Genomic DNA, 26,648 nt, shown 5'->3' on the forward strand with positions numbered 1-26,648 from the left:
TTTCTTTGTTGCCCAGGCTGATCTTGGACTTCTGGCCTCAGGTGATCCTCCCTACTCTGCTTCCCAAAGTGATATAATTACGGGCATTAGCCGTTGTGCCCAGCCCTGTTGCATACTTTGAATAAGACCCATGCATAGTGTTTAGAACCATATCTGTCACTAAAGGCTCAATACAAATGGCTCTAGGCCAGGTGTAGTGGCTCCCACCTGTAATCCCAGCACTTTAGGAGGCCACAGCTGGAGGCTTACTTGAGGCCAGGAGGTCGAGACCAGCCTGGCCAACATGTCAAAACTCCATCTCTATAAAAAATAAAAAATAAAAAAACTAGCCAGGTATGGCGGCCTATATCTGTAGACTCAGCTACTCAGGAGGTTGAGGTGGGAGGACTGCTTGAGCCCAGGAGTTCGAGGCTGCAATGAGTCGTGATCACACCACTGCACTCCAACTTGGGCGACAGAGAGACCTCAACCCAGGAAAGAAAAAGAAAAGTGGCTCTAATGACTACTTTTACTATTAGCCTGTGCTTGATACTGGTTTTTGCCTAACTTTATAGATGTCAGATGAATGAATGGGAATGAATGAATAGAAGGAATGTTCAACCCAGGGTCAGCATGTGCTGGGGATGGCCCTGTTCACAGCCCCTATTCACACCCCTAATATGGGTGGGGCAAACCACTTCCTCTGCATAGCAACCCCTTCTCAGCTACTGCCTGTTAGATCCTGCTCCTCATGTTCCACCTCCCAGGATTCGAGCTACATCATCCGGCCCACCTGTTGAATCTGATGAGCTCCTGCCTTAGGACGGTGTTCATGGATTCCTCATAGACCACAGGGTACAACTTCATGACCTCTTCCAGGTCGAAGTCTTTCGGAAGCTTGGAGAGAATGTCTTGCGCCAACTCCTCAACCACTTCCTTAAAGTGCAGGCAGAAGAGAGGTGAGTGAGAAGCAAGCCCGACAGGCTGTGGCTTTGGATACACTTGAAGTACTAAGCATCTGGCTTTTCAATGTATTCTGTGGGACTTTCCTGAGAACTCTCCAACCGAAGCCATTTCTGCCTCCGGTGGGGAAAGGAGTCCCTCATCACCCCACCAGCCTTGGGGAGGACATCGTCTCTTGGCCCAGAAGAGTAGAGTCCTGTCCTTGGCAGGGCACGGTGGCTCACGTCTGTAATCCCAGCACTTTAGGAGGCCGAAGTGGGTGGATCGCTTGAGTCCAGGACTTTGAGACCAGCCTGGGCAACATAGCAAAAGTCAGTCTCTATAAAAAATACAAAAATTAGCTGTGCGTGGTGCTGCATGCCTGTGGTCCCAGCTATTTGGGAGGCTGAAGCAGGAGAATCACTTGAACCCAGGAGGCAGATGTTGCAGTGAGCTGAGATCTGGCCACTGCACTCCAGCCTGGGGGACAGAGGGAGACCCTGTCTAAAAGTAAAAAAAAAAAAAAAAAAAAAAGTCCTGTCCTGACACCTCAGGCAAGAGCCGAAGGGCCAGGTAGCTTCAGGGCAGCACCGAGCCTCTGTCTTCAATATCACACCTGGGTGAGAATCTCCTACAGCCTCAGGGCCCTGAGGATTAGCTCCTGATGCCACGGACCCTTTCTCAGTGCCCATGACACCTGGGAAGGCAGCAGGCCATTCTTCAGCATTGAGCAAGAAAAGCACAGAACCCTGAGCTTAGCCAAGTAGGGAGGGGAACGGCCTGGAGGCTCAAGGAGGAACAAGACCTGGGTGTGGGAGAGACAGACACCCTGTGGTCCTGTGGATGAGGGAGGCTGGGATGTATACTTCTTTCCCTCTTCCCACTGTGAGGGGAATTTCCACTCCTACGTCGGGACACACCAACCAGGCTGGTGTACCTTCATACCAGTGATACTTAATGGCACTAAGAACCAAATCATGAAAGCAAATTAGCAAGTTCTACAGTTGGGAGGGGTTGAACAGGAGGGAATTTGGAAGGTGGAGAAGGAAAGGGATGGGAGAGGAAGCAGGTGGAGTCAGGAGTTGGTGGCTCTGGCTCTGGCTCTGTCCTTGATTTTATGAAGGCCTGGAAGCCACTCACTTTCTCTCTCAGGATTTGTTTCTCTCTTTGTTTGTAGACTAAGGAGGGTGGCCTGGGTCAGTGAATCACAAAGAGTGGACTGGGACTACTAGATGTACCCAGGATTTTAGGTTGTTTCCAGGACACAGAAAAAATCATGTCGAGTCATGTGGTGAGAAAGTTACTCTTTCAGGTTTTGGAATTTTCTTCATTGTTGTTGTTGCTATTGTTTTGAGATAGTGTCTCACTCTGTCATCCAGGTGGGAGTGCAAAGGCACGATCACAGCTCACTGCAATCTTGACCTCCTGAGTTCAAGTGATCCTTCCGCCTCAGCCCCCTTAGTAGCTGCAACTACAGGCATGCACCACCACACCCAGTTAATTTTTTTTTTTTTTTGAGACGGAGTCTCACTCTGTCGCCCAGGCTGGAGTGCGGTGGTGCAATCTCAGCTCACTGCAAGCTCCGCCTCCTGGGTTCACGCCATTCTCCTGCCTCAGCCTCCCGAGTAGCTGGGACTACAGGCGCCCGCCACCACGCCCAGCTAATTTTTGTATTTTTTGTAGAGACAGCGTTTTCCCATGTTGCCCAGGCTGGTCTTGAACTCATGGGCTCACAGTCTTTCCACCTTAGCCTCCCAAAGTGCTAGGGTTACAGGATGAGCCATGGTGCCCAGCCCTCGGTTAACTTAAAAAAACTTTTTTTTTGTAGAGATGTGGTCTCCTTACGTTGCCCAGGCCGGCCTCGAACTCCTGGCCTCAAGTAATCGCCTGCTTCAGCCTCCCAAAGTGCTGGGATTACAGGTGTGAGCCACTGTGCTGGGCTTAAGTTTTTTTTTTTGACGGTGTTTTCCCATGTTGCTCAGGCTGGTCTCGAACTCCTCGGCTCAAGCAATCCACCTGCCACCTGCCTCGGTCTCGCAAAGTGCTAGGGTTACAGGATGAGCCATGGTGCCCAGCCCTCGGTTAACTTAAAAAAACTTTTTTTTTGTAGAGATGTGGTCTCCTTACGTTGCCCAGGCCGGCCTCGAACTCCTGGCCTCAAGTAATCGCCTGCTTCAGCCTCCCAAAGTGCTGGGACCACTGGTGTGATCCACCGCACCTGGCCTCTTGTCAAGTTCTGACCATCTTTCTCTTTTCATTCCTTTCAAAAATAAAGTTTCGCCTCAGTGCCAACTCTTAGACACTCACACATCATTCTCCTTTTAACAAGAAGCCAGCAAAGCCTCAGCTCAGGGGCTTTGGCCAGCAACATTATCCGGGAAGAACTTAACAACTGTTCAGGCTGGGAGCGGTGGCTCATGCCTGTAATCCCAGCGCTTTGGGAAGCCAACATGAACAGATTGCTTGAGCCCAGGAGTTTGAGACGATCCTGGACAATATGGTGAAACACTGCCTCTACAAAAAATACAAAAAAATTTAGCTGGGCATGGTGGCATGTGCTTGTAGTCCCAGCTACTCAGGAGGCTCAGGCAGGAGAATTGCTTGAGCCTGGGAGGCCAGGTTGCAGTCAGACAAGATCACACCACTGCACTCCAGCCTAGGTGACCGAGCCAGACTGTGTCTCAAAAAAAAAAAAAATTAAAAAGAAAAGAACAACAACAACAACAAACAGAAACCAAAAAACACCAACTGTTCAGCTTTCATTTTCTTTTTATGCCTATCATGACTTTATGGAAATGATACTGGGTTTCCACTTATGGTTCTGATGTGCAATCTTTTAAAAAAAAAAAAAAAAGAAGAGAGTTAGTTTTAAAACATTATGTAGAAAAAAAAGCAAAAGAAAAAGAAAAAAAGCAAAAAACCCATTATGTAAATGGGGTATAGGTGATAGGTGGATACAGCAGAAAACATAAAAGTTATACAGGAATAGCTGACATTCTGGACATGCTGGTTCCCTTGCAGCTCTGGATATAAGGACTCCTGGCAGGAAGGCCACAGTGCCCCTTCCCTGCCACTGGCCAGGAGGTTGCTAGGCCCCCGCTCTCTGCCTTCTTGGTCATCCTCCAATCCTGTGTGCCCACTAGATGGAGAACTGCCTGGGAAATAGGATTGAGCCCCCTCTCCCCAGCCCAGTTACCTGAGGGGACTTGCCACTTCCTCCTGACTGTCTAGGGAGGGTCAGCAGGACCCCCTCAAACAGCTGGTTGGTTTCCTGGTTGTCTTTGGTGATGTCTGCGTTCTCATGGAGGCCGAACACTTCTGGGTGGGCTGTGATGGGGAGGCTCCTGAGATAGTCGATATAGGACTGGAAGGGAAATCTTCAGTTAAAATAAACGAGGGACCCCAGAATCCCACAGATGACTCCAGACTTAGCAGAACCCAATCAGAACAGGAATCACACTGCATCAGTAGCACAGGTCACACACACACACACACACACACACACAGGCTGGGCGAACACATCCCTAGCCCTCCCTCATACAGTTTTCTGGGGATTGTGCATGAAAGCAGATGGGGCTGAATTATCTCTCAGCCCACCCTGGCTTCCTCTCTGCTCCCCCAGTGGGCCTGGCTTTGGACCCAGACAGAACTGAGTTTGGATCCTAGGTCTATCCCAAACTGTCAGAGGCATTCGCACCAGAGCGACTCCATCTTGTATAGGAGCTGAGTAAACTAAGGCTGAGACCCACTGGGCTGCATTGTTAGGAGCTGAAGGCATTCTAAGTCACAGGATGAGATAGGAGTCAGCACAAGATACAGGTCACAAAGCCCTTGCTGATAAAACAGGTTGTGGTAAAGAAGCCAGTCAAATACCCCCAAACCAAGATGGCCACGGAAGTGACCTCTAGTTGTCCTCACTGCTCATTACACACTCATTATAATATATTAGCATGCTATGAGGCACTCCCACCAGCGCCATGACTGTTTACAGATGTCATGACAACACCAGGAAGTTGCCCTATATGGTCTAGAAAGGGGAGGAATCCTCATTTCTTGGAATTGCCCACCCCTTTCCCGGAAAACTTATGAATAATACACCCCTTGTTTAGCATATAATCAAGAAATAACTGTAAGTATAAACAGTTGAGCAGCAACCCATGCCATTGCTCTGTCTATGAAGCAGCCATTCTTTATTCCTTTACTTCCTTTTTTTTTTTTTTGAGACAGAGTCTTGCTGTCTCCCAGGCTGGAGTGTGGTGGCACTATCTCGGCTCACTGTAACCTCCGCCTCCCAGGTTCAAGCGATTCTACTGCCTCAGCCTGGGATTACAGGCGCATGCCACCACACCCAGCTAATTTTTTGTATTTTTAGTAGAGACGGGGTTTCACATGTTAGCGGGGATGGTCTTGATCTCCTGACCTTGTGATCCGCCCTCCTTGGCCTCCCAACATGCTGGGATTACAGGTGTGAGCCACTGCGCCTGGCCTCCTTTACTTTCTTAATAAACTTACTTTCGTTTTACCCTATAGACTTGCTCCGAATTCTTTCTTGTGCAAGATCCAAGAACCATCCCTTTGGGTCTGGATCTGGACCCTCTTCCGATAACAAAACTATGTACACTTGAGTTTGTCATCTGAAACCCCAGTTTCCTTATCCGTAAATGGAAAAACAAGTGTAGTTATGAAGTATAAACCAAAAGTAAAATCCTAAGAGCCTCCAACCATCTGAATGGACTTCCTCCTCGTCCGGGGCACTCTAAAATTTAACCTGAATGCCTGGTTCAGGCCATGAGGGGAAGTAGGGGTCAGACATGCCTCATTATACTCCTGCAGCATTACCATCAACATCCAGACCCTAAGTCTGATAAGAAACATTTACAATCTAGTTTCTCTGAAGCCTGCTACCTGAAAGTTTCATCTGCATGATAAAACTTGGGTCTCCACAGCCTCTTATCATAACCCAGGCATTCCTTTCTATTGATAATAACTCTTTCAACCAATTGCCAATCAGAAAATGTTTAAATCTACCTACAACCTGCTAGCCTTCACTTTGAGTTGTCCTGCCTTTCTGGACTGAACCAATGGATATCTTAAATGTATTTGATTGATGCCTCATATGCTCCCTAAAATGTGTAAAATCAAGCTGCACCCCGACCACCTGGAGCACATGTTCTCAGGATCTCCTGAGGGCTGTGTCACAGTCCATGGTCACTCATATTTGGCTCAGAATAAATCTCTTCAAATATTTTACAAAGTACGAAAGAGACTCTTTTCATCCACAGAAGGAATCAGGCCGTGGCATGTGACAGGTTGTCGTGTTATATATATATCTACTGGTTTTCATCCATGGTTCCTGGCTTCTAACTCCCCTAGCCCTTGTTACAGTCACCTGTTATAATGTTGGGTGTGTTAGGCCTTAGGGGCAGGCCGCAGGAAACAGAATCTCTCTGACCTTCTCTTACCCTCCTTTTACCTGCCCCCAAGCAAGACTCAAATCTTCCCCTATCTTTCTGATTGTCTTTTTTTTTTTTTTTTTAGACAGGGTCACTCTGTGGCCCAGGCTGGAGTGCAGTGGTGGGATCTTGGTTCACTGCAACCTCTGCCACCTGGGCTCAAGCAATCTTCCCACCTCAGCCTCCTGAGTAATTGGGACTAACAAGTGCACGCCATCACACCCGGCTAATTTTTGTATTTTTAGTAGAGACGGAATTTCACCACATTGGTCAGGCTGGTCTCAAACTCCTGACCTCAAGCCATCCACCGGCCTCAGCCTTCCAAAGTGCTGGGATTACAGGCATGAGCCACTGCGCCTGGCCTGATTGTGAGTCTTAAGACTCCACCTAGAGAGAGAGGGTCCTGTCCTATACTCTGGGGGATGTCATGCAACTTCCATAAAAACCCAAGAGGACTGGGTGCAGGGAGCTTCTGGACAGCTGACCACATGGAGGTTCCTGGAGGGTATTTCACCCAGGGAGGGCATGGAAGTTCCCACTCCTTCCGCCATACTTCACCCTATGCATCTCTTCATCTATATCTTTTGTAATATTCCTTTAATAAACCGATAAACCTAAGTGTTTCTCTGAGTTCTGTGAGCCGCTCCAGCAAATTAATTGAATTAATTTCAATTAAAGGGGGAGCGGTGGGAACCCCAACATGAAGCTGGTTGGTCAGTTCTTGAGGCCGGGACTTGTGACTGGCGTCTGGGGTGGGGGAAAGAACTGGGGACTGAGCCCTCAGCCCGTGGGATCTGACACTATCACCAGGTAGATGGTACTGGAATTGAATTAGAGGACACCCAGTTGGTGTCTACTGATTAGTATGTGGGGAAGGGGGAACCCCCACACATTTGGTCACAGAAGTCTTCTTTTGTGTTGATGGTGGTGGTGGTTGTGGTGCGAGAGTAGCGGAAAAATACGATTTGAGTTTTTCTGTTCCACAGGTGATCAATAAAATTAAGCTCTTTTTTTGTTTGTTTGTTTTTTTTGAGACAGTCTCACTTTGTCACTCAGGCTGGAGTGCAGTGGCATGATCTCAGTTCACCACAACCTCCACCTCCCAGTTCAAGCAGTTCCCCTGCCTCAGCCTCCCAAGTAGCTCGGATTACAGGCAGGTGCCACCACACCTGGCTAATTTTTGTATTTTTAGAAGAGACTGCGTTTCACCATGTTGGTCAGGCTGGTCTCAAACTCCTGAGCACAATTGATCCACACACCTCAGCCTCTCAAACTGCTGGGATTACAGGCATGAGCCACCGCGCCCAACCTGTAAACTCTTTTCTATCCCTCAGATTTATTGTTTTCATCTTCCTTTTCTCATTCCTTGTCCAGTTTTTCTGTTCCTCCCTTTTTGCCACCTTCTGAATGTTTGTCTTCAAGTAGCAATGTCTACCTTGCTCACTACCAAGGCTCCATCTTAATCATCTTTCTCTCTCCCTCCTCCACCCAGATGGATCCAATATTTTGAAACATCTTGTCTACCAAATACCAAGCCCTCCTTAAACAGTAGCCATGTCTCTCTTGCAGGCTTTTGGGAATATTGGGAATAGCTTTTGGATTCAACTCAGGAAGCCCAAGGTGACCCCTGGGCTCCTTGGCTACACTGCAGCCCTGTAGCCATATAGAGATGATGGAACCCTGTGGGGGTAAGAGGTGGGCCTCCCTGCCCACACCTTACCTGGTAGGAGCCATGAGGAGGGATGTAGTAAGTGTCTCCAGGAGCGAGGGAGTAATAGTCCTCCTCAATTTCCTTACAGTAGAACATGGACAGAAGTGATAGCAGGAGACGCCGGTCTTTGTCATCAGTCACTCTGCCTCCATAATTACATTCCCCTGGGGACAACCAACAGAAAGAGAGGTTGAGCCCAGGGAAGGTCATCTTAAGCTTGGTGGTTAACATAAAACACGGCATTCTTCCGGCCAAAGATCTCTGCTGGGACACAGTGATAGGGACGGCAAGCAAGGAAATTCCGGGCAGAAGATGGCAGGTCCCCTACAAGGGCCCCACCCTCAAGCTGAAAAGCCTGAAACCACGGCCCAAAGTGAGAACTTACATCCCTGTTTTCCTACTTGAATGTTGCCTTTTCCAAAACAACCCATGACCTGCCCCACCCCCACAAGCCATGCCCATCAAAACCCCAGGCTCGGCCAGCAGAGACAGAGAAGCAGCTGGACATCAGAGAGAAGCAGCTTGACTTCAGGGGACCAGCTTGACAGTGTAACTTTGGAGAAGAATCTGGTTGGAGATGGCTGGACTTCCTGAGAAGACTACCTTCCTGCTCCATCCCCTTTTCAGCTCCCCTTCCCACTGAGAGCCATTTTCATCGGCAATAAAATCCCCCGCATTTACCATCTTCAATTCATTTGTGCGACCTCATTCCTCCTGGACACCACCTGGACAAGAGCTCAGGTGCCATGAGTGCAGGTGCAAAAGGCTGACACACTGACCCGCCACGGGGCGGTTAACATTTAAGCTGTTTGTGGACGGCAGAGCTAAAAGAGTACTGTAACCCTTCCTCTGGGTGACAGAGGGAGACTCTGTCTCAAAAAAAAAAAAAAAAAAAAAGACATTTCGAGAGAGAGAGAGAGAAAGAGAGACCACATTCATATAACTTTTATTACAATATATTGTAATTGTTCTATTTTATTACTGTTGTTGTTAATCCCTCACTGTGCCTAATTTATAAATTAAACTTTATCATAGGTATGTATGTATAGGATAAAACATAGCGTATATGGGGTGCAGTAAAATCCACAGTTTCAGACATCCACTGAGGGTTCTTGGAACATATCCCTGATGGATAAAGGGGGACTAATATATATGTTGAGATGGTGGCAGTCTTTGCTAACTGTGCCCCCAATAGAGAATTACAATGAGCAAAGACCCTTGCCAATTCATGCTGGAAATGTAGAGTGGGCAAGAAATGGATCTATGATGTCTTTTATACCCTTGAGGTTTGAGGATTGTTAGTGATCTCAGCCTAACTAGCCTATCCTGACTGGAACAGTTGGAAGGTGACTACTCTCAAGCTGGCTGGTTTATGATCAGCAGGCAGTTGGTTTATGGCTTGCAGGCAGTTTTCTACACAGACCATATCCCAGGGCAATCATGCACTCATGCTATTGTCTGAAGAGGAACCCTAGGATGTGCTTCTGTGTGGCCTGGAACTGTGGGAATATGGCTCACTTCTATTTAGTAGTAGTAGTAGTAGTAGTAGAGTCGGGGATCTTGCTGTTTTGTCTAGGCTGGTCTGGAACCCTTGGGTCCAAGTAATCCTTTGTCATCAGCCTCCTGAGTAGCTGGGACTACAGGTGCAAGTCACTGTGTCCGGCTCCAGGCGCACTTCTTTGGAGACGTTCTTTCACCAAACTGAGATCCACTCTGTGTGTGCTGTGTGTGTCATTTGGGGCTTTGTTCTAGGGAACACTACACTGAGTTAAGGTCAGTGTGACCTTCTGGCACAGAACTTAATCACTGTAAAGCACAGTCTGTCAACGTTGGCACTCTTAATATGTTGGATCGGATAGTTTTATGTTATGGGGACCACCTTGTACAATGTAGACTGTTCAGAAGCATCCCTAGCCTCCACTACTATAACTGCCAGTAGCACGCGCTATGACAACCAAAAGCATCTCCAGACATTGCCAAACAGCCACTGGGGGCCGAAATCACCCATGGTTGAGAACCACTCCTTTAAGCCTCTGTCTTCCCAGCTGTAAAATGGGGTTATTGACATGGAGCTCATAACATTAACATGAAGACTCAATGCATTAATCACAGGTATAGAGTGCCTGCTGCATGCCTGGGGAAGGGATTCTAACAAACTCCTTAACATATGGAGCTGAAGAGGAAATTGTGTGTGATCTTGATGCCCCAGTTTTTTAATTAAGCTGCATTTTGACCTTCGGCCATGATCTTCCGTTCATTTAGCACATGTCTATTTTTATTCCTATCTCTGGGACTGTGCGGCATGTTCCTTGAAGTTAGCGGTCACGTGTTTTTGGTTGTGTGTGTGTATGTTTTTTAAGAGATGGGGTCTTGCTCTGTCACCCAGGCTGGAGTGCAGTGGTGTGATCATAGCTCACTATAGCCTTGACCTCCTGTGCTCATGTGATCCTCCTGCCTCAGCCTCCTGATAACTGGGGCTACACATGCACAACACCATACCCAGCTCATTTTTATTTTATTTTTTTGTGGAGATGTTGCCTAGACTGGTCTCAGACTCCTGGGCTCAAGCAATCTTCCCACCTTGGCCTCCAAAAGTGCTGGGATTACAGACGTGACCCACCGCACAGAGCCTGTGATCGAGTTTTATACATTTACATTCTTCCATATGATGTACTTGTACATATCGTGGACTAATAAAAGGTTGCCGATTGATTGTTTTAATACAAAACAGCTAGGGTCATTTCTACCTCAGGGTCACTCTGCTGTGAATGTTCTCCTTCCTCTGTGTCCCACCCAGTTCCTTCTTTTCCACTCATAAAATTCCTACTCACCCCGAAAACCCATCTCTTACGCCTTCAAGAAGTTTGCCATGATCATCTCCTCCCCCTACCCCAAGATTTAATCATTATGCTGCCCTTCTACTTTATAAATGTTTCTCTTGTTGAACTTATTACTATGTTATCTTTTTTTTCTTTTGAGACAGGATCTCACTCTGTCACCCAGGCTGGAGTGAGGTGGCACGATCAGAGCTCACTGCACCTCCACATTCTGGGCTCAAGCAATCCTCCCACCTTAGCCCCCTGAGTAGCTGGGACTACAGGTGTGCGACACTACAACTGATTAATTTTGGCATTTTTTGTAGAGATGGGATTTTCCCCCGGCCAGTCTTAAACTCCTGGCCTCAAGCAATCCCTCCACCTCAGTCTCCCAAAGTGCTGGGATTACAGGCATGTTTCACTGCTCCTGGCCTGTATTTTTTCTTCTTATTATTTTTGAGATGGAGTCTCTCTCTGTCACCCAGGCTAGAGTGCAGTGGCGCGATTTCAGTTCACTGCAACCTCAGCCTCCCCACTTCAAGCAATTCTCCTGTCTCAGCCTCCCAAGGAATAGTAGGACCACAGGCACGCACCACCATGCCCGGCTAATTTTTTAATTTTTAATAGACACGGGGTTTCTATATGTTGGTCAGGCTGGGCTCAAACTCCTGACCTCAGGTGATCCACCTGCTGTGGCCTTCCAAAGTGCTGAGATTACAGGCATGAGCCACTATGTCCCGCCGGGCTGTATCAGTTTTTAAAATATTTTTCGTCTTTTGGAGACTGTGAGTCACTCAAGGGTAAAGATTCTATCTTAATTTTTTGTTTGTTTCCTTACAATATCTAGCATGATGACCAGCATTAGTAAGAGGGAGGGAGGGAGTAAATAAGTGAATGGAAATGGGAGCAGAACAGCAGGAGGCTGGAACATGATACTGGAGGTTTACAGTGGAAAAACCCCTCCCATAAATACCTGTCAGGTAGGTCAGAGCATCAAAGGGCACCTCCTTGTAGTAATTGAGAAACATCTGGATCTGCCACATACTAATCCTCAGGTCAGATTCATTGAATTCATAGGGAATATTCCACCCTGTGTGCGGGAGAGCAGAGAGAGGCTTCAGTGCTGAGAGCTCTTAATTTCCACTCAAAGACCAAGCCGAGGGAATTAAGCATCATTATGGATCAAAAGCTTCTTTCAGGCCCATGAATATCAAGCACCGGGGCCAACTATTAGCCTGGACATTTACCGCCAACGTGGGAGCCATTCTGCCTGAGAAAACATCCATTCTAAAATCAATTTCCTTATGTACCTCCCCATTTGTTAAGGAAGATGTTAATGTCCTGGGATTTGTGGAATGAGAATTATTCAGCCTGGCAGGAATACGGCGGTAATGCATGGAGCTCCAAAAATAACACCACGGCATGGCTAGACAGCAGGAGCTACGACTGGGCAACAGAGCCACGTTGGTTCTGAGAATTCCCCTCCTCTAGCTCATGGGAAAACTGAATGGCCATCCTTAAAGAAATGACCACTCCTATTTCCAAGGGTGTAATGATAAATGCCCATTGGGGGTTGAACAAGTGACATACATGTGTAAACCAGGCATGGTGCAGGATACAAGAAAGAGTATGGGGAAGCCTGTGCTCAATAGAGAAGATTTTGTTTGTTTTTTTGCTTTTGTTTGTTTGTTTGTTTGTTTTGAGACAGAATCTCGCTCTGTCCCCCAAGCTGGAATGCAGTGTTGTGATCTCAGCTCACTGCAACCTCCGCCTCCTGGGTTCAAGAGATTCTCCTATCTTAGCCTCCTGAGTGGCTGGGATTACAGGCACGTGCCACCATGCCCAGCTACTTTATGTATTTTTAGTAGAGACAGGGATTCGCCATGTTGGCCAAGTTGGTCTTGAACTCCTGACCTCAAGTGATCCGCCTGCCTCAGCCTTCCAAGGTGCTGGAATTACAGGCGTGAACCACCGTGCCCAGGCTCAATAGAGAAGTTTAATTTCCTCCCAAACACTCACTTTCAAATTAGAAGTATAACAAAATAATAAAATTAGTGTGCCAGCAAATGAAGCACGACTGGCAGTTAGTTGCAAGCCAAACGGTTGCATGGCTTTTTTTTTTTTAGAGGCAGGATCTCGTTCTGTTGCCCAGTCTGGAGTGGTATGATCTCCATTCACTGTAGCCTCGAACTCCCAGGTTCAAGTGATCTTCCCACCTCAGCCTCCCAAGTAGCTGAGACTACAGGAATGTGCTACCATGTCAGGCTAATTTATTTATTTTAATTTTTTTTTTTTTTTTTTGAGACAGTGTCTCACTTTGTCATCCAGTTTGGAGTGCAGTGGCACAATCTTGGCTCACTGCAGCCTCCACCTTCTCGCCTCAAGTGATCCTCCCACCTCAGCCTCCCAAAGCACTGGGATTACAGGCTTGAGCCACTGTGCCTGGCATGACTGGTTGATTTCACTTAGCATAATGTCCTCAGGTTCATCCACGTTGTAGTGTATGTCAGAATGTTCTTCCTCTTTAAGGTTGATTAATATTCAGGAGTTCTAGACCAGCCTGGCCAACACCGTGAAACCCCATCTCTACTAAAAATATAAAAATTAGCCGGGTGTGGTGGCATGCTTGTAGTTCCAGCTACTCAGGAGGCTGAAGTGGGAGGATCGCTTGAATCTGAGAGGTGGAGGCTGCAATGAGCCAAGATCACACCACCACACTCCAGCCTGGGTGACAGAGCGAGACCCTGTCTCAAAAAAAAAAAAAAAGTCTATAGGTAGATTAATATGTAAGCAAAATGTTATATATTCATACAAAGGAATTTGTTGTTGTTGTTGTAGTTGAGACAGGGTCTCGCTCTGTCACCCAGGCTGGAGTGCGGTGGTGTGATACGGGCTCACGACAAACTCCACCTCCTGGTTGAAGCAATTCTCATGCCTCAGCTTCCCACATAGCTGGGATTATAGGCGGGCACCACCACACCCGGCTAATTTTTGTGTTTTTACCATGGGGTTTTACCATGTTACCCAGGCTGGTCTCAAACTCCTGGCCTCAAGGGTTCTGCCTGCCTCGGCCTCCCTAAGTGCTGGGATTAAAGGCACAAGCCATCACGCCCAGCCAGGTTGTCAGATTTAGCAAATAAAAATACAGTGAGAGTTTAATCTTAAATAATAAATCATTTAGTATAAGTATGTTCCAAATATTGCCTGGAAAATATTTATACTGTATTTTACTGGCAACCCTATCTGAGCATAAGCTTAAACATGCACCTGGAAACACACTTATATGTGCCTGGTAGCCTTTTCCCCAGGCCACCCAGGTGCACTGTCATCGCTTACCTAGAGGGCCGAAGTTTCTCCTCTCTTGAACAATGGCATGGAAGAAACAAAGGCCAAATAACATCTTTTGCCACATCACCGCCTTCGCACAGCTTTGGAAGAATACAGGATCTGAGATGGGGTCATTGAGGTAGGAGCGCAAAAGGTTGGCCCGGAGCCCTTTGGGGGGCTCATTGGTCATTTTGATTCCATTCTGGAGAATGCTGACCGGAAACTTCTCTGATGGATAGCTGGTTAGCCAGAGTCTGGAAGAACAACGGACGCAACCTTTTAGAGCAATACAGTAAGTTATAGTGAAAAACAATAACAAAAACAAAACAATAACAGTAACAAAACAGACCAGCCTGGGTAACATGGTAAAATCCCATCTCTACTAAAAATATTGTTTTATTTATAAATAATTTAAAAAAAAAACCAAAAAATAATAGCTATGATTTATTAAATACTACCAGAGCCAAAGCCATGCTAAGCATTTAACATAAGTCCTTTTATTTCCCTTAAGCCTCACAGTCACCTGATGAGGAGGGATTCACTACCCCTTTTACCAGTGAGGAAACGGAGGCATGGCAAGGTCAGGTGGGTTTTTCAAGGACACGTCGCTTGGCAGTAGTTGAACCAAGATGTGAACGAACTCAGGATTCTCTGACTCCAAAGCTCCTACATTTTTTTTTTTTTAAATGTAGAGATGGAGTCCCTCTGTGTTGCCCAGGCTCGTCTCGAACTCCAGGACTCAAGTGATCCTCCCACCTCACCATCCCAAAGTGCAGGGATTACAGCTGTGAGTCCTGTGCCTGGCCCTAAGGCTGCTTTCTCTCTACAACGAGAGTTGAATAGTTGCAACAGAGACAATATGGCCACAAATCCTAAAATATTTACTATTGGCCCTTTACAGAAAAAGTTTGTGGATGCCTGTCATATAGGAAATGGCATTTGAAACAGGCCTTGAAAAATAGGGAGAAATTCTTTTTTAAAATGCAAGTTTATCTATGCCCACAAAAAAACGGGAACATATGTAAAAGTGTTTAGAAGAAATCAGAATTGATAATTTTACCACCTATAGGTTAACATCTTGGCACACTGCATCTGAGGCTCTTTTTAAAAATTTTTATTTTTATTTTATTTTATTTTATTTTTATTTTTATTTTTTTGAGACAGGGTCTTACTCTGTCACTTAGGCTGCAGTGTAGTGGTGCATCTCGGCTCACTGCAACCTCCACCTCCCAGGTTCAAGTGATTCTCCTGCCTCAGCCTCCCTAGTAGCTGGGATCACAGACACATACCACCCCGCCTAGCTAGTTTTTGTATTTTTAGTAGAGACGGGTTTCAAAAAGTTGGCCAGGCTGGTCTCGAACTCCTGGCCTCATGTGATCCACCTGACTCAGCCTCCCAAAATGCTGGGATTACAGGCATGAAACACTGCTCCTGGCCAGTTCTTCTTCTTCTTCTTTTTAAATCTAATTTTATTTTTAAAGATATCTTGCTCTATTGCCCAGGCTGGTTTCAGGCTCCTGAGCTCAACTGATCCTCCTACCTCAGCCTCCTGAGTAGCTGGGACAACAGATGCACACAACCATGCTAAGCTCCCAGACTTTTATTAAATTGTTTTTCCTACCCAAGGTCAAATTACATATACATCATGGCCTCTTGGTTTTCACTGGTTTACTAGACATTAGAGAGATTTGTAACAGGTAGGTTTGGGGTTGAAAAGTCGTTAGAGACACAGGACACAGGCTGAGCCTCCCTGTGCAGGAGGGAGAGCTGGTGATCTAGTCAGACTTTGGGCTGTGGCCCAGGCACAGGGCTGGGAGGGGTAGAAGAGTAAACTGGGGGCCTAAGGCCTGACTTCAGTCTGCAGATGGGTGATGTTTTTGGCTCATGTCATTTGAACCCATACAATGCTGTGACATATTTTTGAAGTAGTTGATAACGTTTTGTTTTTTTTTTTGAGATGGAGTCTCACTCTGTCGCCCAGGCTGGAGTGCAGTGGTGCAATCTCAGTTCACTGCAACTTCCACCTCCTGGGTTCAAGGGATTCTTGTGCCTCAGCCTCCCAAGTAGCTGGGATTACAGACATGCACACCACACCTGGCTAATTTTTGTATTTTTAGTAGAGATGGGGTTTCACCATGTTGCCAGGCTGGTCTTGAATTCCTGGCCTCATGTGATCCACCTGCCTCAGCCTCCCAAAGTGCTGGGATTATAGCTGTGAGCCACCTCGCTTGTTGTCAAACAGCATTCTTGAAACTAATGGACTTCTCTTAAACTCTCTCTCTTTTGGAAGTTTTATATGAAGACAAATCAACTGTGGCTAATCTGACTTTGTAAATAAGCACCAAACACTTTCCCTCTTTTCCGGCAGACAACTAAGATGAAAATAACCAGCTAGCTTTATTGGACAGAGCAGGGGTTTGACACATTTTTTCTGTAAAGGACCAAAGAGTAAGTATTTTAGACTTTGTGGGCCCATATGATCTCTGCTGCAACTACTTGTCATACAGAAGTAGCCAGAGACAATATATGAATAAGCATAGATGTTTTTCATTAAACTTTCTGGACACTAAAATTTGAATTTCATAGAAGTTTCATGTATTATGAAATATGATTCTTTAGGTTTTTTTCCACACTGTTTAGTTAGCTTGCAAGCTATACAAAAACAACTGGCAGCAGGGTGCATTTGGCCATCGGGCCTTAGGTTGCTGCTCTCTGGCCTGGTATAAGAGAATCCCTGGTCCAGGTGTGGTGGCTCACGCCTGTAATTCCAGCACTTTGGGAGGCTGAGGTGGGCAGATCACCTGAGATTGGGAGTTCAAGACCAGCCTAACCAACATGGAGAAACCCCATCTCTACTAAAAATACAAAATTAGCCATGTGTGGTGGCGCATGCCTGTAGTCCCATCTACTCAGGAGGCTGAGGCAGGAGAATCACTTGAACCCAGGAGGCGGAGATCATCGTGAGTGGAGATCGCGCCACTGCGCTCCAGCCTGGGCAACAAGAGCGAAACTCTGTCTCAAAAAAAAAAAAACAACAAAAAAAGAGAATCCCTGAATATTAGAGTTAAAATGGACTTTAAGGTCTGTTTGGTTCATCTTATTATTCTATGAATGCAAAAACTGAGGCTTAGCTTTGCTGGGCTTTAACAAAAAACAAATAGCTGTTTCCAATGTTGATTAAAATTCCAAAGAACCCCAGAAATGTAGGATAGAGGTAGGCAGGTGGCAGGAGGCAGGGCAAATGATACCTGGAAAATGGTAGAATTTTTTTTATTTTTTTATTTTAAACAGGGTCTTACTCTGTGGCCCAGGCTGGAGTGCAGTGGTGTGATCATAGCTCACTGCAGCCTCGACTTCTCGGGCTCAGGTGATTCTCCCAGTTCAGCTTCCCAAGTTGCTGGGACTACAAATGTGCGCCACCACGCCCAGCTTATTTTTTGTATTTTTAGTAGAGACGGGGTTTTGCCATGTTGCCCAAGGTGACCTTGAACTCCTGGGTTCAAGCAATCCACCTATCTCAGCCTCTCAAAATGCTGATATTACAGGCGTGAGCCACCATGCCTGGACAGGATTTTTTTTAGACAAATAATAATTTTTAAAAATCAGACTTGCTCACATTGAGTCTACCTTTCCAGCTACATTTCCTATTACCTTCTCCAACAACTTCTCATGGCATATACCAGAGTTGTAAGATAACTTCTCAGTATTTCCTTAATACCTCTCTGCTTTTCCAAATGCTGTCTCTTCTGCCTGGAATATCCTTCCTGGCAAACTCCTATTCATTTTTCAAAATCCCGGGCCATTGTCAGGCCTCCAGGACTTCCCAAACCTTTCCATCCCTTTTCTATATTCCATGGCTCTTCTTCAAATAGTGAGTAAATCAGATATGACATGGTATCAACATTATTCATCTATGGGCTGCCTTCTGCTAGACTGAAGAGCTTCTTTCTTTCTTTTTTTCTTTTTTTGAGAGGAAGTCTCACTCTGTCGCCCAGGCTGGAGTGCAGTGATATGATCACTGCTCACTACAACCTCTGCCTCCTGGGTTCAAGCAATTCTCCCACCTCAGCCTCACTAGTAGCTGAGATTACAGGTGTACACCACTACGCCCTGCTAATTTTTGTATTTTTAGTAGAGACAGCGTTTTGCCATGTTGGCCAGGCTAGTCTCGAACTCCTGACCTCAGGGGATCCACCCGCCTCAGCTTCCCAAAGTGCTGGGATTACAGGCGTGAGCCACCCTGCCCGGCCTAGACTGAGAGTTTCTAAGGGGCAGGACTGTGACTTGATCATCTTCCCAGCCACCAGCCTGATGTCTGGAGGTTGGGTCCCAGAGAAGGCAGTGGTGGGACAGCATCTCACCTGAATCTGGCATTGGTGCTCTCAGGAACAATCACCTCCTCGCAAATCTTCTCCAGTGTAGGCATCCAGCTTGTGGCCAGATGGCAGTTCTGTAAGACCACCCAGGTCCCGTCTTTGATGGCATTGTTGATCATTTTGGCAGCAATAGGGCCTTGGCCTTGGCCAAGGGAGATGGTCTGTGTTCTGGTACCTCCCATACCAAGATCGTCAGCAAACTTCAGCAGGCCTGAGACCAGGAAGAAAGGAGGCTTTTGAAAGATGACAGGCTGGCTAACAGTAACAGAACAGCCACATCAACAATAAACATGGCTCGGTGTGGTGGCTCACACCTGTAATCCCAACACTTTGGAAGGCCGAGGTGGGAGGATCACTTGAGCTCAGGAGTTGGAGACCAGCCTGGGCAACACAGTGAGACTCTGTCTCTATTTAAACACACACACACACACACGCCAATACCAACACAAAAGGTGGGGTTCACATTAAAATTTTGGACTCAGAAAAAAACTCATTGGCTTCTGTTAATTACAAAATAAACATCTCTCTGCGGAAGCTCAAGACATCAGGTCAGATGGCAGACGAAGCTACAATCAACTTCTCTTTTGCTTTAAACACATAGACATTCTTGATAAAAAAGGAATTATCTGAACTGAAAAGAAAAAAAAAAATCAAGGTTTGAAAGAAAGGGATATTCCCAGGTGCCAAAAATGCGGAACTCAAAAATAAAGAGGTGAGCAAATAATCAAATAACTAGGAAACTGATTTTTGCAAATTTATTTTAACGAGAAATATAAGCATATGTAAAGTGAAATAAGTAGGTCTCTCACTTCTCTCTTCCCAGTGGTAGCCAATGTTACTAGATTTGTGAATCCTTCCAGAAATATTTTATGTATTTAAATAAATGCATATATACAATTAAATTTATATGAATTGTAGAATACTGCATTTTTTTCCCACTTAACAATGTACGTATCTTATAGGTCTCTTCCACATTAGTACATGTATTAAGGCTTTTTGCTTTCATGGATACATAGTATATCACCATTGGAAAATACCACACTTTATTTCATTACTCTAGATGTTAAAGTTTTAATGTCCATGGGAGATACAGCTTTGCACTCATAAGAGGTGGGGAGCTGGAACTGAGACATTTGCATAAAGTTAGAATTCTCAAAGTGCCATACCTTCATGTTATGAAGACCAGACGTTTGGCCAGATGCTGTGGCTCACGCCTGTAATCCCAGCACTTTGGGAGGCCGAGATGACAGGATCACTTGAGGTTAGGAATTCGAGACAAGCATGGCCAACATGGTGAAACCCCATCTCTACTAAAAATACAAATATTAGCTGGGTTTGGTGGCGCACGCCTGTAGTCTGAGCTACCTGGGAGGCTGAAGCAGGAAAATTGCTTGAATCCGGGGAGAGGCAGAGGTTGCAGTGAGCTGAGATCGTGCCACTGCACTCCAGCCTGGGTTACACAGTGAGACTCCATCTCAACAAACAAACAAACAAAAAGAAGGCCATTTGACTACTGACCTAAGGAAAAGACATGGAAGCTCATAACTGGTCTGGAGCCTGGATGAAAAAAACAAACAACTCTCCAGTGAAAAATCAAAACACTGTTTATGCCACATGAATTTGAGGAGTGTGAGTTCACGGTACTCTCTGGTGTGGGATTCCTAAGCTGAGAAATTTCCCATAAAATTTGATTCAGAATGGAGACCCCCACCTCACCCCCTGGGGTACCACTGTTTGCACAAAGTTGTTCTGTAGGGACACCCCTAAACCCCAAAGTATATGCACAAAACAACACAAATCTGCTGATGGTGAACTCACAATAAAAACAAATACACGAGGAAGTACATCACTATGAGGGGCAGGCAGCACATAAAAAAAATCAGGGTTAATATTCTAAGGATTACATATGGTCTCTGTTACGAGCTGCATCGTGTCCCTAGCAAAATTCACACGTTGAAGTTCTAATTCCGGGTACCTCAGAATGTAACTGTTCAGTAGCTGGAGATAGGGTCTTTGCAGAGGCAAAGTTAAAATGAGTTCATTAGAGAGAGCCTTAATCCAATATGACTGATATCCTTATGAGAAGAGGAGATGAGGACAGACACAGAGAAGGCCCTGTGCAGACATAGGGAGAAGAAGACCATCAGCAAGCCAAGCAGAGAGGCCTCAGAAGGAACCATCCCTGCCAAAAGCTTGATTTCAAACTTCTTTCTTTGAGACTTGTGAGAAAATAAATTGCTGTTTGTTTGTTTGTTTTTTGAGATGGAGTTTCGCTCTTGTTGCCCAGGCTGGAGTGCAATGGCGCAATCTTGGTTCACCACAACATCCACCTCCCAGATTCAAGCGATTCTCCTGCCTCTGCCTCCCGAGTAGCTCATGCCAGTAATCCTAGCACTTTGGGAGGCCAAGGTGGGTGGATCACTTGAGGTCAGGAGTTCAAGACCAGCCTGGCCAGCATGGTGAAACCCCATCTCTACCAAAAATACAAAAATTAGCCGGACGTAGTGGCACGTGCCTGTAATCCCAGCTACTCAGGAGGCTGAGGCGCAAGAATTGCTTGAACCCGAGAGGTGGAGGTTACAGTGAACCAATATCACGCCACTGCACTACAGCCTGGGTGACAGAGCAAGACTCCATCTCAAAATGAATAAATAAATAAAATAAAATAATAAAAAATAAAACAATAATAATAATCGTTGTGCACTGGCTAATGAAATAATGGATCTTGGTAATGATTGCCATAGGCCACTAAAACTATTAAAGTCAGTGGTTCCCAACACTGGTTGCACATTGGAATTACTGGAAAGGCTTCAAAAAACACAACTCATAAAACATCCCAAAGATTTTAATTGGCCAAGGCTGTGGCCGATGCATTGAGATGCTTCTTTAAACTCCCCAGGTGATTCCAATGTGCAGCCAAGATTGAGAACCGTCACATTAGGTGACAATCTGGTGGGAAACTTTATAAGGGAGGGAACGGGGGAACGGACAGCCAGCTCACACTGACAATGCCTGAGTCCCCAGATCTGTCTTTATCAGAAAAGACAGCCAGACAGTATGGATCTCGTGATGTGCGGCACTAGAAGGAACACAATGTGAAGTTTCCTGTGGAATCATCCGAGCTGAATCTCACCAAGCTTCTATTTTGTTCTTTTTTATTTTGGGAGGGGGCAGGGTCTGTCCCCTAGACCAGAGTACAGTGGTGTGATCATAGCTCACTGCGGTCTTGATCTCCCCAGGCTGAAGGGATCCTCCTACCTCAGCCTCCCAAGTAGCTGGAACTACAGGCATGTGCCACCGTTTCCAGCTAATTTTTTAATATTTTATAGCAATGGAGGTCTCACTATATTGCCCAGGCTGGTCTCAAACTCCTGGGCTCAAGCAATCCTCCCAACTCATTCTCCCAAAGTGCTAGGATTATAGGCGTAAGCCACCTCTCCTGAACCCTCACAAGGTTTTTAAGGGAAAAACTTTGAATGAATTATCAAGATACAAAAGTGGGAAATTTCTGCATTTCTGGTTTCTCTTGAAAAATCAGATGATCTAGCAATTCTGGGCTTACATTCCCAAATGGCCCAATTTGTGGATGCCAAGTAGCAGCTGAGCTCTTTAGGTGGAAAAATAAGAGTTCCGTGGCTCCACCTCAGCCTATGAACCACTTGGCCTTCAAAGTCATCTGAACTTGAGATCCCTATGGTAAGAGACGGGCTACTGATATCCACCCACACATTCTGGGCTTTCCACATCTCTTCCACAACACTCTGTTCTTACCTGCCATTGGGTCTGCACTTGGAGACAACACAAAAATCAAAGGCACACAGCAGCTGGAATCATTGTAGGATCCCTGGAGATCGAAGGTAGGGGCTTCGATGTACAGCTTTCCCATGTGTTCAGCAATGAACTCCCGGACCGCTGGCACTATTTTGTCAGGCCGCAAACATCGGAGGATCACCATCTTCTCCAATCCTTGACAGAACTTCCAAGATCCAGGGAGTTGCTCCTCGTGGGGCCAGGCTGAGTCATAGATCAGCTTCCATTCATCCAGATTCTCTTCCAAATGGTCCATCAGGCCGTGCAATTTGGGTAAAGCAGATGCACGGACAATCTCCGCCCACGCCTTCTCAGACAGCCACTGGGGAGCTGGGTTGGGGTAGGGGTTATCCAGTGTGACGCCTCCAGTGAGAAGGAAGTACCACACCTCCTCCGTAATTTCCTTCTTCTGTTTCATGATGCCGATGGTCAGGAGGAGAGAGAAGAGTAGCTTGTCCTTCTCAAACAGAGAACGGCACACGTTGTTGTAGATACTGAGGGTGAAATGGTCAATGATGTACTCGATGCGCAGATTCAGTTCTTCGCTCTTCGTGCTATGGGCCAGGGAATGCATGTAGAGATGTATGAACCAAGTCAGGGAGTACTGGTACATAGGCTCGATGTTGGCCAGGTCCGAGATACAAAAGAAGATGGTGGCGGAATGCACAGCCACTGGCTTATAGCCCATCCGAGTCTCGTCAATCTGTGTTTCTGTCATGGAAGCAACTTTCTGTTTCTCCGAGATCTCTTCAGATAGCACTTTGGAGGAGGACAGAACTTTGATGGCGGTTTCATCCTCCAGGATGTTACCCTTGGACATGGAGAGAACCTCTAAGATCTTATCTTCAATTTCCTTGAGATGCTTCTTGTTCTCTGCGCTTTCCACAATCAACTGGTTCTTTTTCTCTTCCAGCTCTGGCTTCTCCTTCGCAGCCACGATGCCAAGGAGTTGATCTTGGAGACCCAAGGGGGTGATCATGAAGTTGAGGAGACAGACTTTCACAGCAACTTCTGGGAGGTAATGTGGATTCCTCAAACGGGTTGTGATGTATAACTTAAAATCCCTGGAATATTCGATGATGTTTTCACCCAGCCTCATGTACTCAACTCCTTGCTGTTTGAATGTTGCCTTGAGCAAGATAGGTTCGATAGAAGCATCCAGCTCTTCACCAATGTTTTCAATCAAGACAGGGGTGCCTAACTGCAGCGCGTTTTCCAGCATCCTCATGTAGTTGCTATCAGAGAACTTGATGACAGCCAGTTTATTCACCTTCTCCATGTTCTTAATCCATTTATTGGCCTGCCCCTGAGGGTCAATCATTAAGGCCCAGCGTCTGGAATTGGACACAATGATGCCGTTGTCGATGGAGAAGGAGTCAACAGGAAGCCCAGCAATCTGCCAGGCACGGATTTTTATGGGATCCCCTAATGTGTGGCTGAGACTGAAGTCACTAGAGCCAGGGATGACCTTGTCCTTACATTCAGCCAACCACTGATTTTGGCACTGGATCCGATAATCCACTGTAAAAGCGCCCAGGTAAGCCACGGTTCCTGAGGACAGCAACACATCACCCGTCAGATTAGTATAGCGGATCCCCAGGTGCCGGGCAGCTTCGGTCCATCTGTCCTTCTCTCCCCCAAGACCACTGATCAGTTTCTCTGCCCTGACCAGCTTTTGGGAGCAGATTTCAATGTTTTCCTCCAAGTCTTTTTTCTTGGTGTTCATCTTTCCAAAGTCGTCATTCAGGGCCTGGAGCCGGTCTACGACCAGCTTCAGCTCTGCTCGTTTCTGATTCAGCTTCTGCATCTGTGCATCCAGCTTCCCCTCCGCCTCCCTCAGTCGCTCCCGCTTGGGAGCCACCACCTTGGCCACGCGATCGTACACCTCCATGGCCCTCACCCACTTGCACAGACCCTCGCAGGCCGAAGACACATTTTTAATGACAGTCGGCTGGAATTCCGGGTGATTGATAAACCTTTCCCGGATCCGCTTCATGGTCAGTGGGGGGATGTTGTCTTTGTCATACGTCTTAAGACTCTCCAAGAATTTCAGATCCCCAAGAATCTTTTTGGATACCCCCCAGTAGTCTTCTATCATCTTACCTATTCGGAACAAGAAACAGAGATAATGTATTAAGACATTCTGGCCGAGACTTAAAATTTTGCAGTGGTTACTGCTGGTATTTGAGAAAAAACAAAAACAAAAACATGGTCTAGGAGGCCCGGCCGACCTCACCAACCCCATCTCTGCCTCACTCCCTCAACCCGGGTTACAAAGGACCTTCCTTCAATTCCTCCATGACCCCAAGTGCTTCTTACCATGAGCCCTTCGCTGATACCGTAAATGGCATCTAGCTGGCTCCTGACCAGACCTCAGTTCTCATTTTATTCTATTTTATTTATTTATTTATTTTGAGACAGAGTCTTGCGCTGTTGGCCAGGCTTGAGTGCAGTGGTGCGATCTCGGCTCACTGTAACCTTCGCCTCCTGGGTTCAAGCGATCCTCCTGCCTCAGGGTCCCAAGGAGCTGGGACTACAGGCATGTGCCACCATGCCTGGCTAATTTTTGTATTTTTAGTAGAGTCGGGGTTTTACCATGTTGACCAGGCTGGTCTTAAACTCTTGACCTCATATGATCCGCCCACCTCGGCCTCCCAAAGTGCTGATTCCAGGCCTGAGCCACGCACCCAGCCAACTTTTTTTTTTTGAGATGAAGTCTGACTCTTGTTGTCCAGGCTGGAGTGCAGTGGTGCGACCTCGGCTCATTGCAACCTCTGCCTCTCGGGTTCAAGCGATTCTCCTACCTCAGCCTCCAGAGTAGCTGGGATTACAGGCACCTGCCACCATGCTCAGCTAATTTTTTTGTACTTTTAGTAGAGATGGGGTTTCACTATGTTGGACAGGCTGGTCTTGAACTCCTGACCTCAGGTGATCTACCTGCCTCAGCCTCCCCAAGTGCTGGGATTACAGGCATGGGCCACTACGCCCAGCTGCGCCCAGCCAATCTTTGCATTTTTTTTATGGAGATGAGGCTTCGCCATGTTGCCCAGGTCAGAGGCTTCACTTTAAAAGCCATCGCCATAGAGGTTTCCCTAGACTTCTCTGACAAGAGGGACCCCCCTCTCCGCTGCACCAGCATTTTCTTTCATCTTGCTTGCTAGAAAGTCCATTCCCTTTATAGCACTTATTGCAACCTGTAAGTTTTCAATTATTTTCTACCATCTACCTCTCCCTCAAAGTGGTAACCTTCTGCTGCTTTCTAGAACCTGGAACACTGCCTGGTACTTAGTTATCAATAAATATGGGTTGAATGAATAGTACCCCATTATCTTATTCATGGATGGAAAAGGCAGCAGGAGCCACAGCCCGTGGGGATGAGTTTCGAATATTCTTCCCTAATCTGGGAGGTTGGTTGGAGCCCAATCAGTCCTCCTTGTGATGAACCGTGTGAGTGAGGCCAAGGTCTTGTGAGAATGAAGGAGGCTGGAAGAAGCAGCTTGCAGGCTTCCACCCACACAGAAGACTACCCGTGGCCTGCCCAGACACAAAGCCAGGCCCTTCTTCCCCTTAGCACCCATCATGCTGACTAACGACTAATCAAGCGAGTCTCAATCCCATCCCGGAACAATGCTCCTTCTGTTGACACATTGGAAAAAATTCGGGAAGCTTTTTGGCCCACGGTACTTGTCAAGCTCAGGCTCATCAAAAAAGTTATACTCTGAGACATCACATTGAGTACAGCAGGTCAAATGTGTCCCATTCCTAATTACAAGAGCAGAAATCAGCCAAATATTTCCCGTGAAGGTTTTTGTTGGCATTCTAGAAAATCATCTGCTTCATTTAAATTCAAGGTACCCCAAACTAACTCAATTGCTCTTTTGCTCCATCTCAATATACTCACTCAATTCCATGGTTTGGGTGAATAATAGGCATAATTTGCTTTAATTTTAATTTAATGATAGGTTCTGTGCTGATTATCAGTGATCCAAGATGAGAAATGGCATTCATGACCTGGCTGTGCTTTGTGTATCTCAGCAGGTCTCAACCCCAGCTGCAGGCAGAGCTTAAAAAATAAATTCTACTGCTCAGGCTGCATCCCAGACCAATGGAATGAGACTCTCTAGGAGTGGGGCATGGACTTCTGTTTTTTTTTTGTTTTTTTTTGTTTTTTTTTTGAGACGGAGTTTCGTTCTTGTTGCCCAGGCTAGAGTGCGATGGCGTGGTCTCGGCTCAC

The 26,648-nt window shown here is 46.4% G+C and overlaps 1 protein-coding gene across 1 annotated transcript in view; it reads right to left on the bottom strand.

Moving 5' to 3' along the window:
• Nucleotides 1–26,648, bottom strand: part of DNAH3 (dynein, axonemal, heavy chain 3) — a 235,401-nt gene that overhangs the window by 7,476 nt on the left and 201,277 nt on the right. Inside the window, 8 exon segments of the mRNA XM_011931963.1 lie at nt 82–115; nt 773–915; nt 4,118–4,285; nt 8,095–8,249; nt 11,875–11,991; nt 14,238–14,482; nt 18,590–18,815; nt 22,376–24,517. Coding sequence (XP_011787353.1) covers nt 82–115; nt 773–915; nt 4,118–4,285; nt 8,095–8,249; nt 11,875–11,991; nt 14,238–14,482; nt 18,590–18,815; nt 22,376–24,517 — 3,230 coding nt within the window.

The sequence above is a fragment of the Colobus angolensis genome, unplaced genomic scaffold (genome assembly GCF_000951035.1).
Source record: "Colobus angolensis palliatus isolate OR3802 unplaced genomic scaffold, Cang.pa_1.0 Scaffold92, whole genome shotgun sequence".
Taxonomy (NCBI): domain Eukaryota; kingdom Metazoa; phylum Chordata; class Mammalia; order Primates; family Cercopithecidae; genus Colobus; species Colobus angolensis.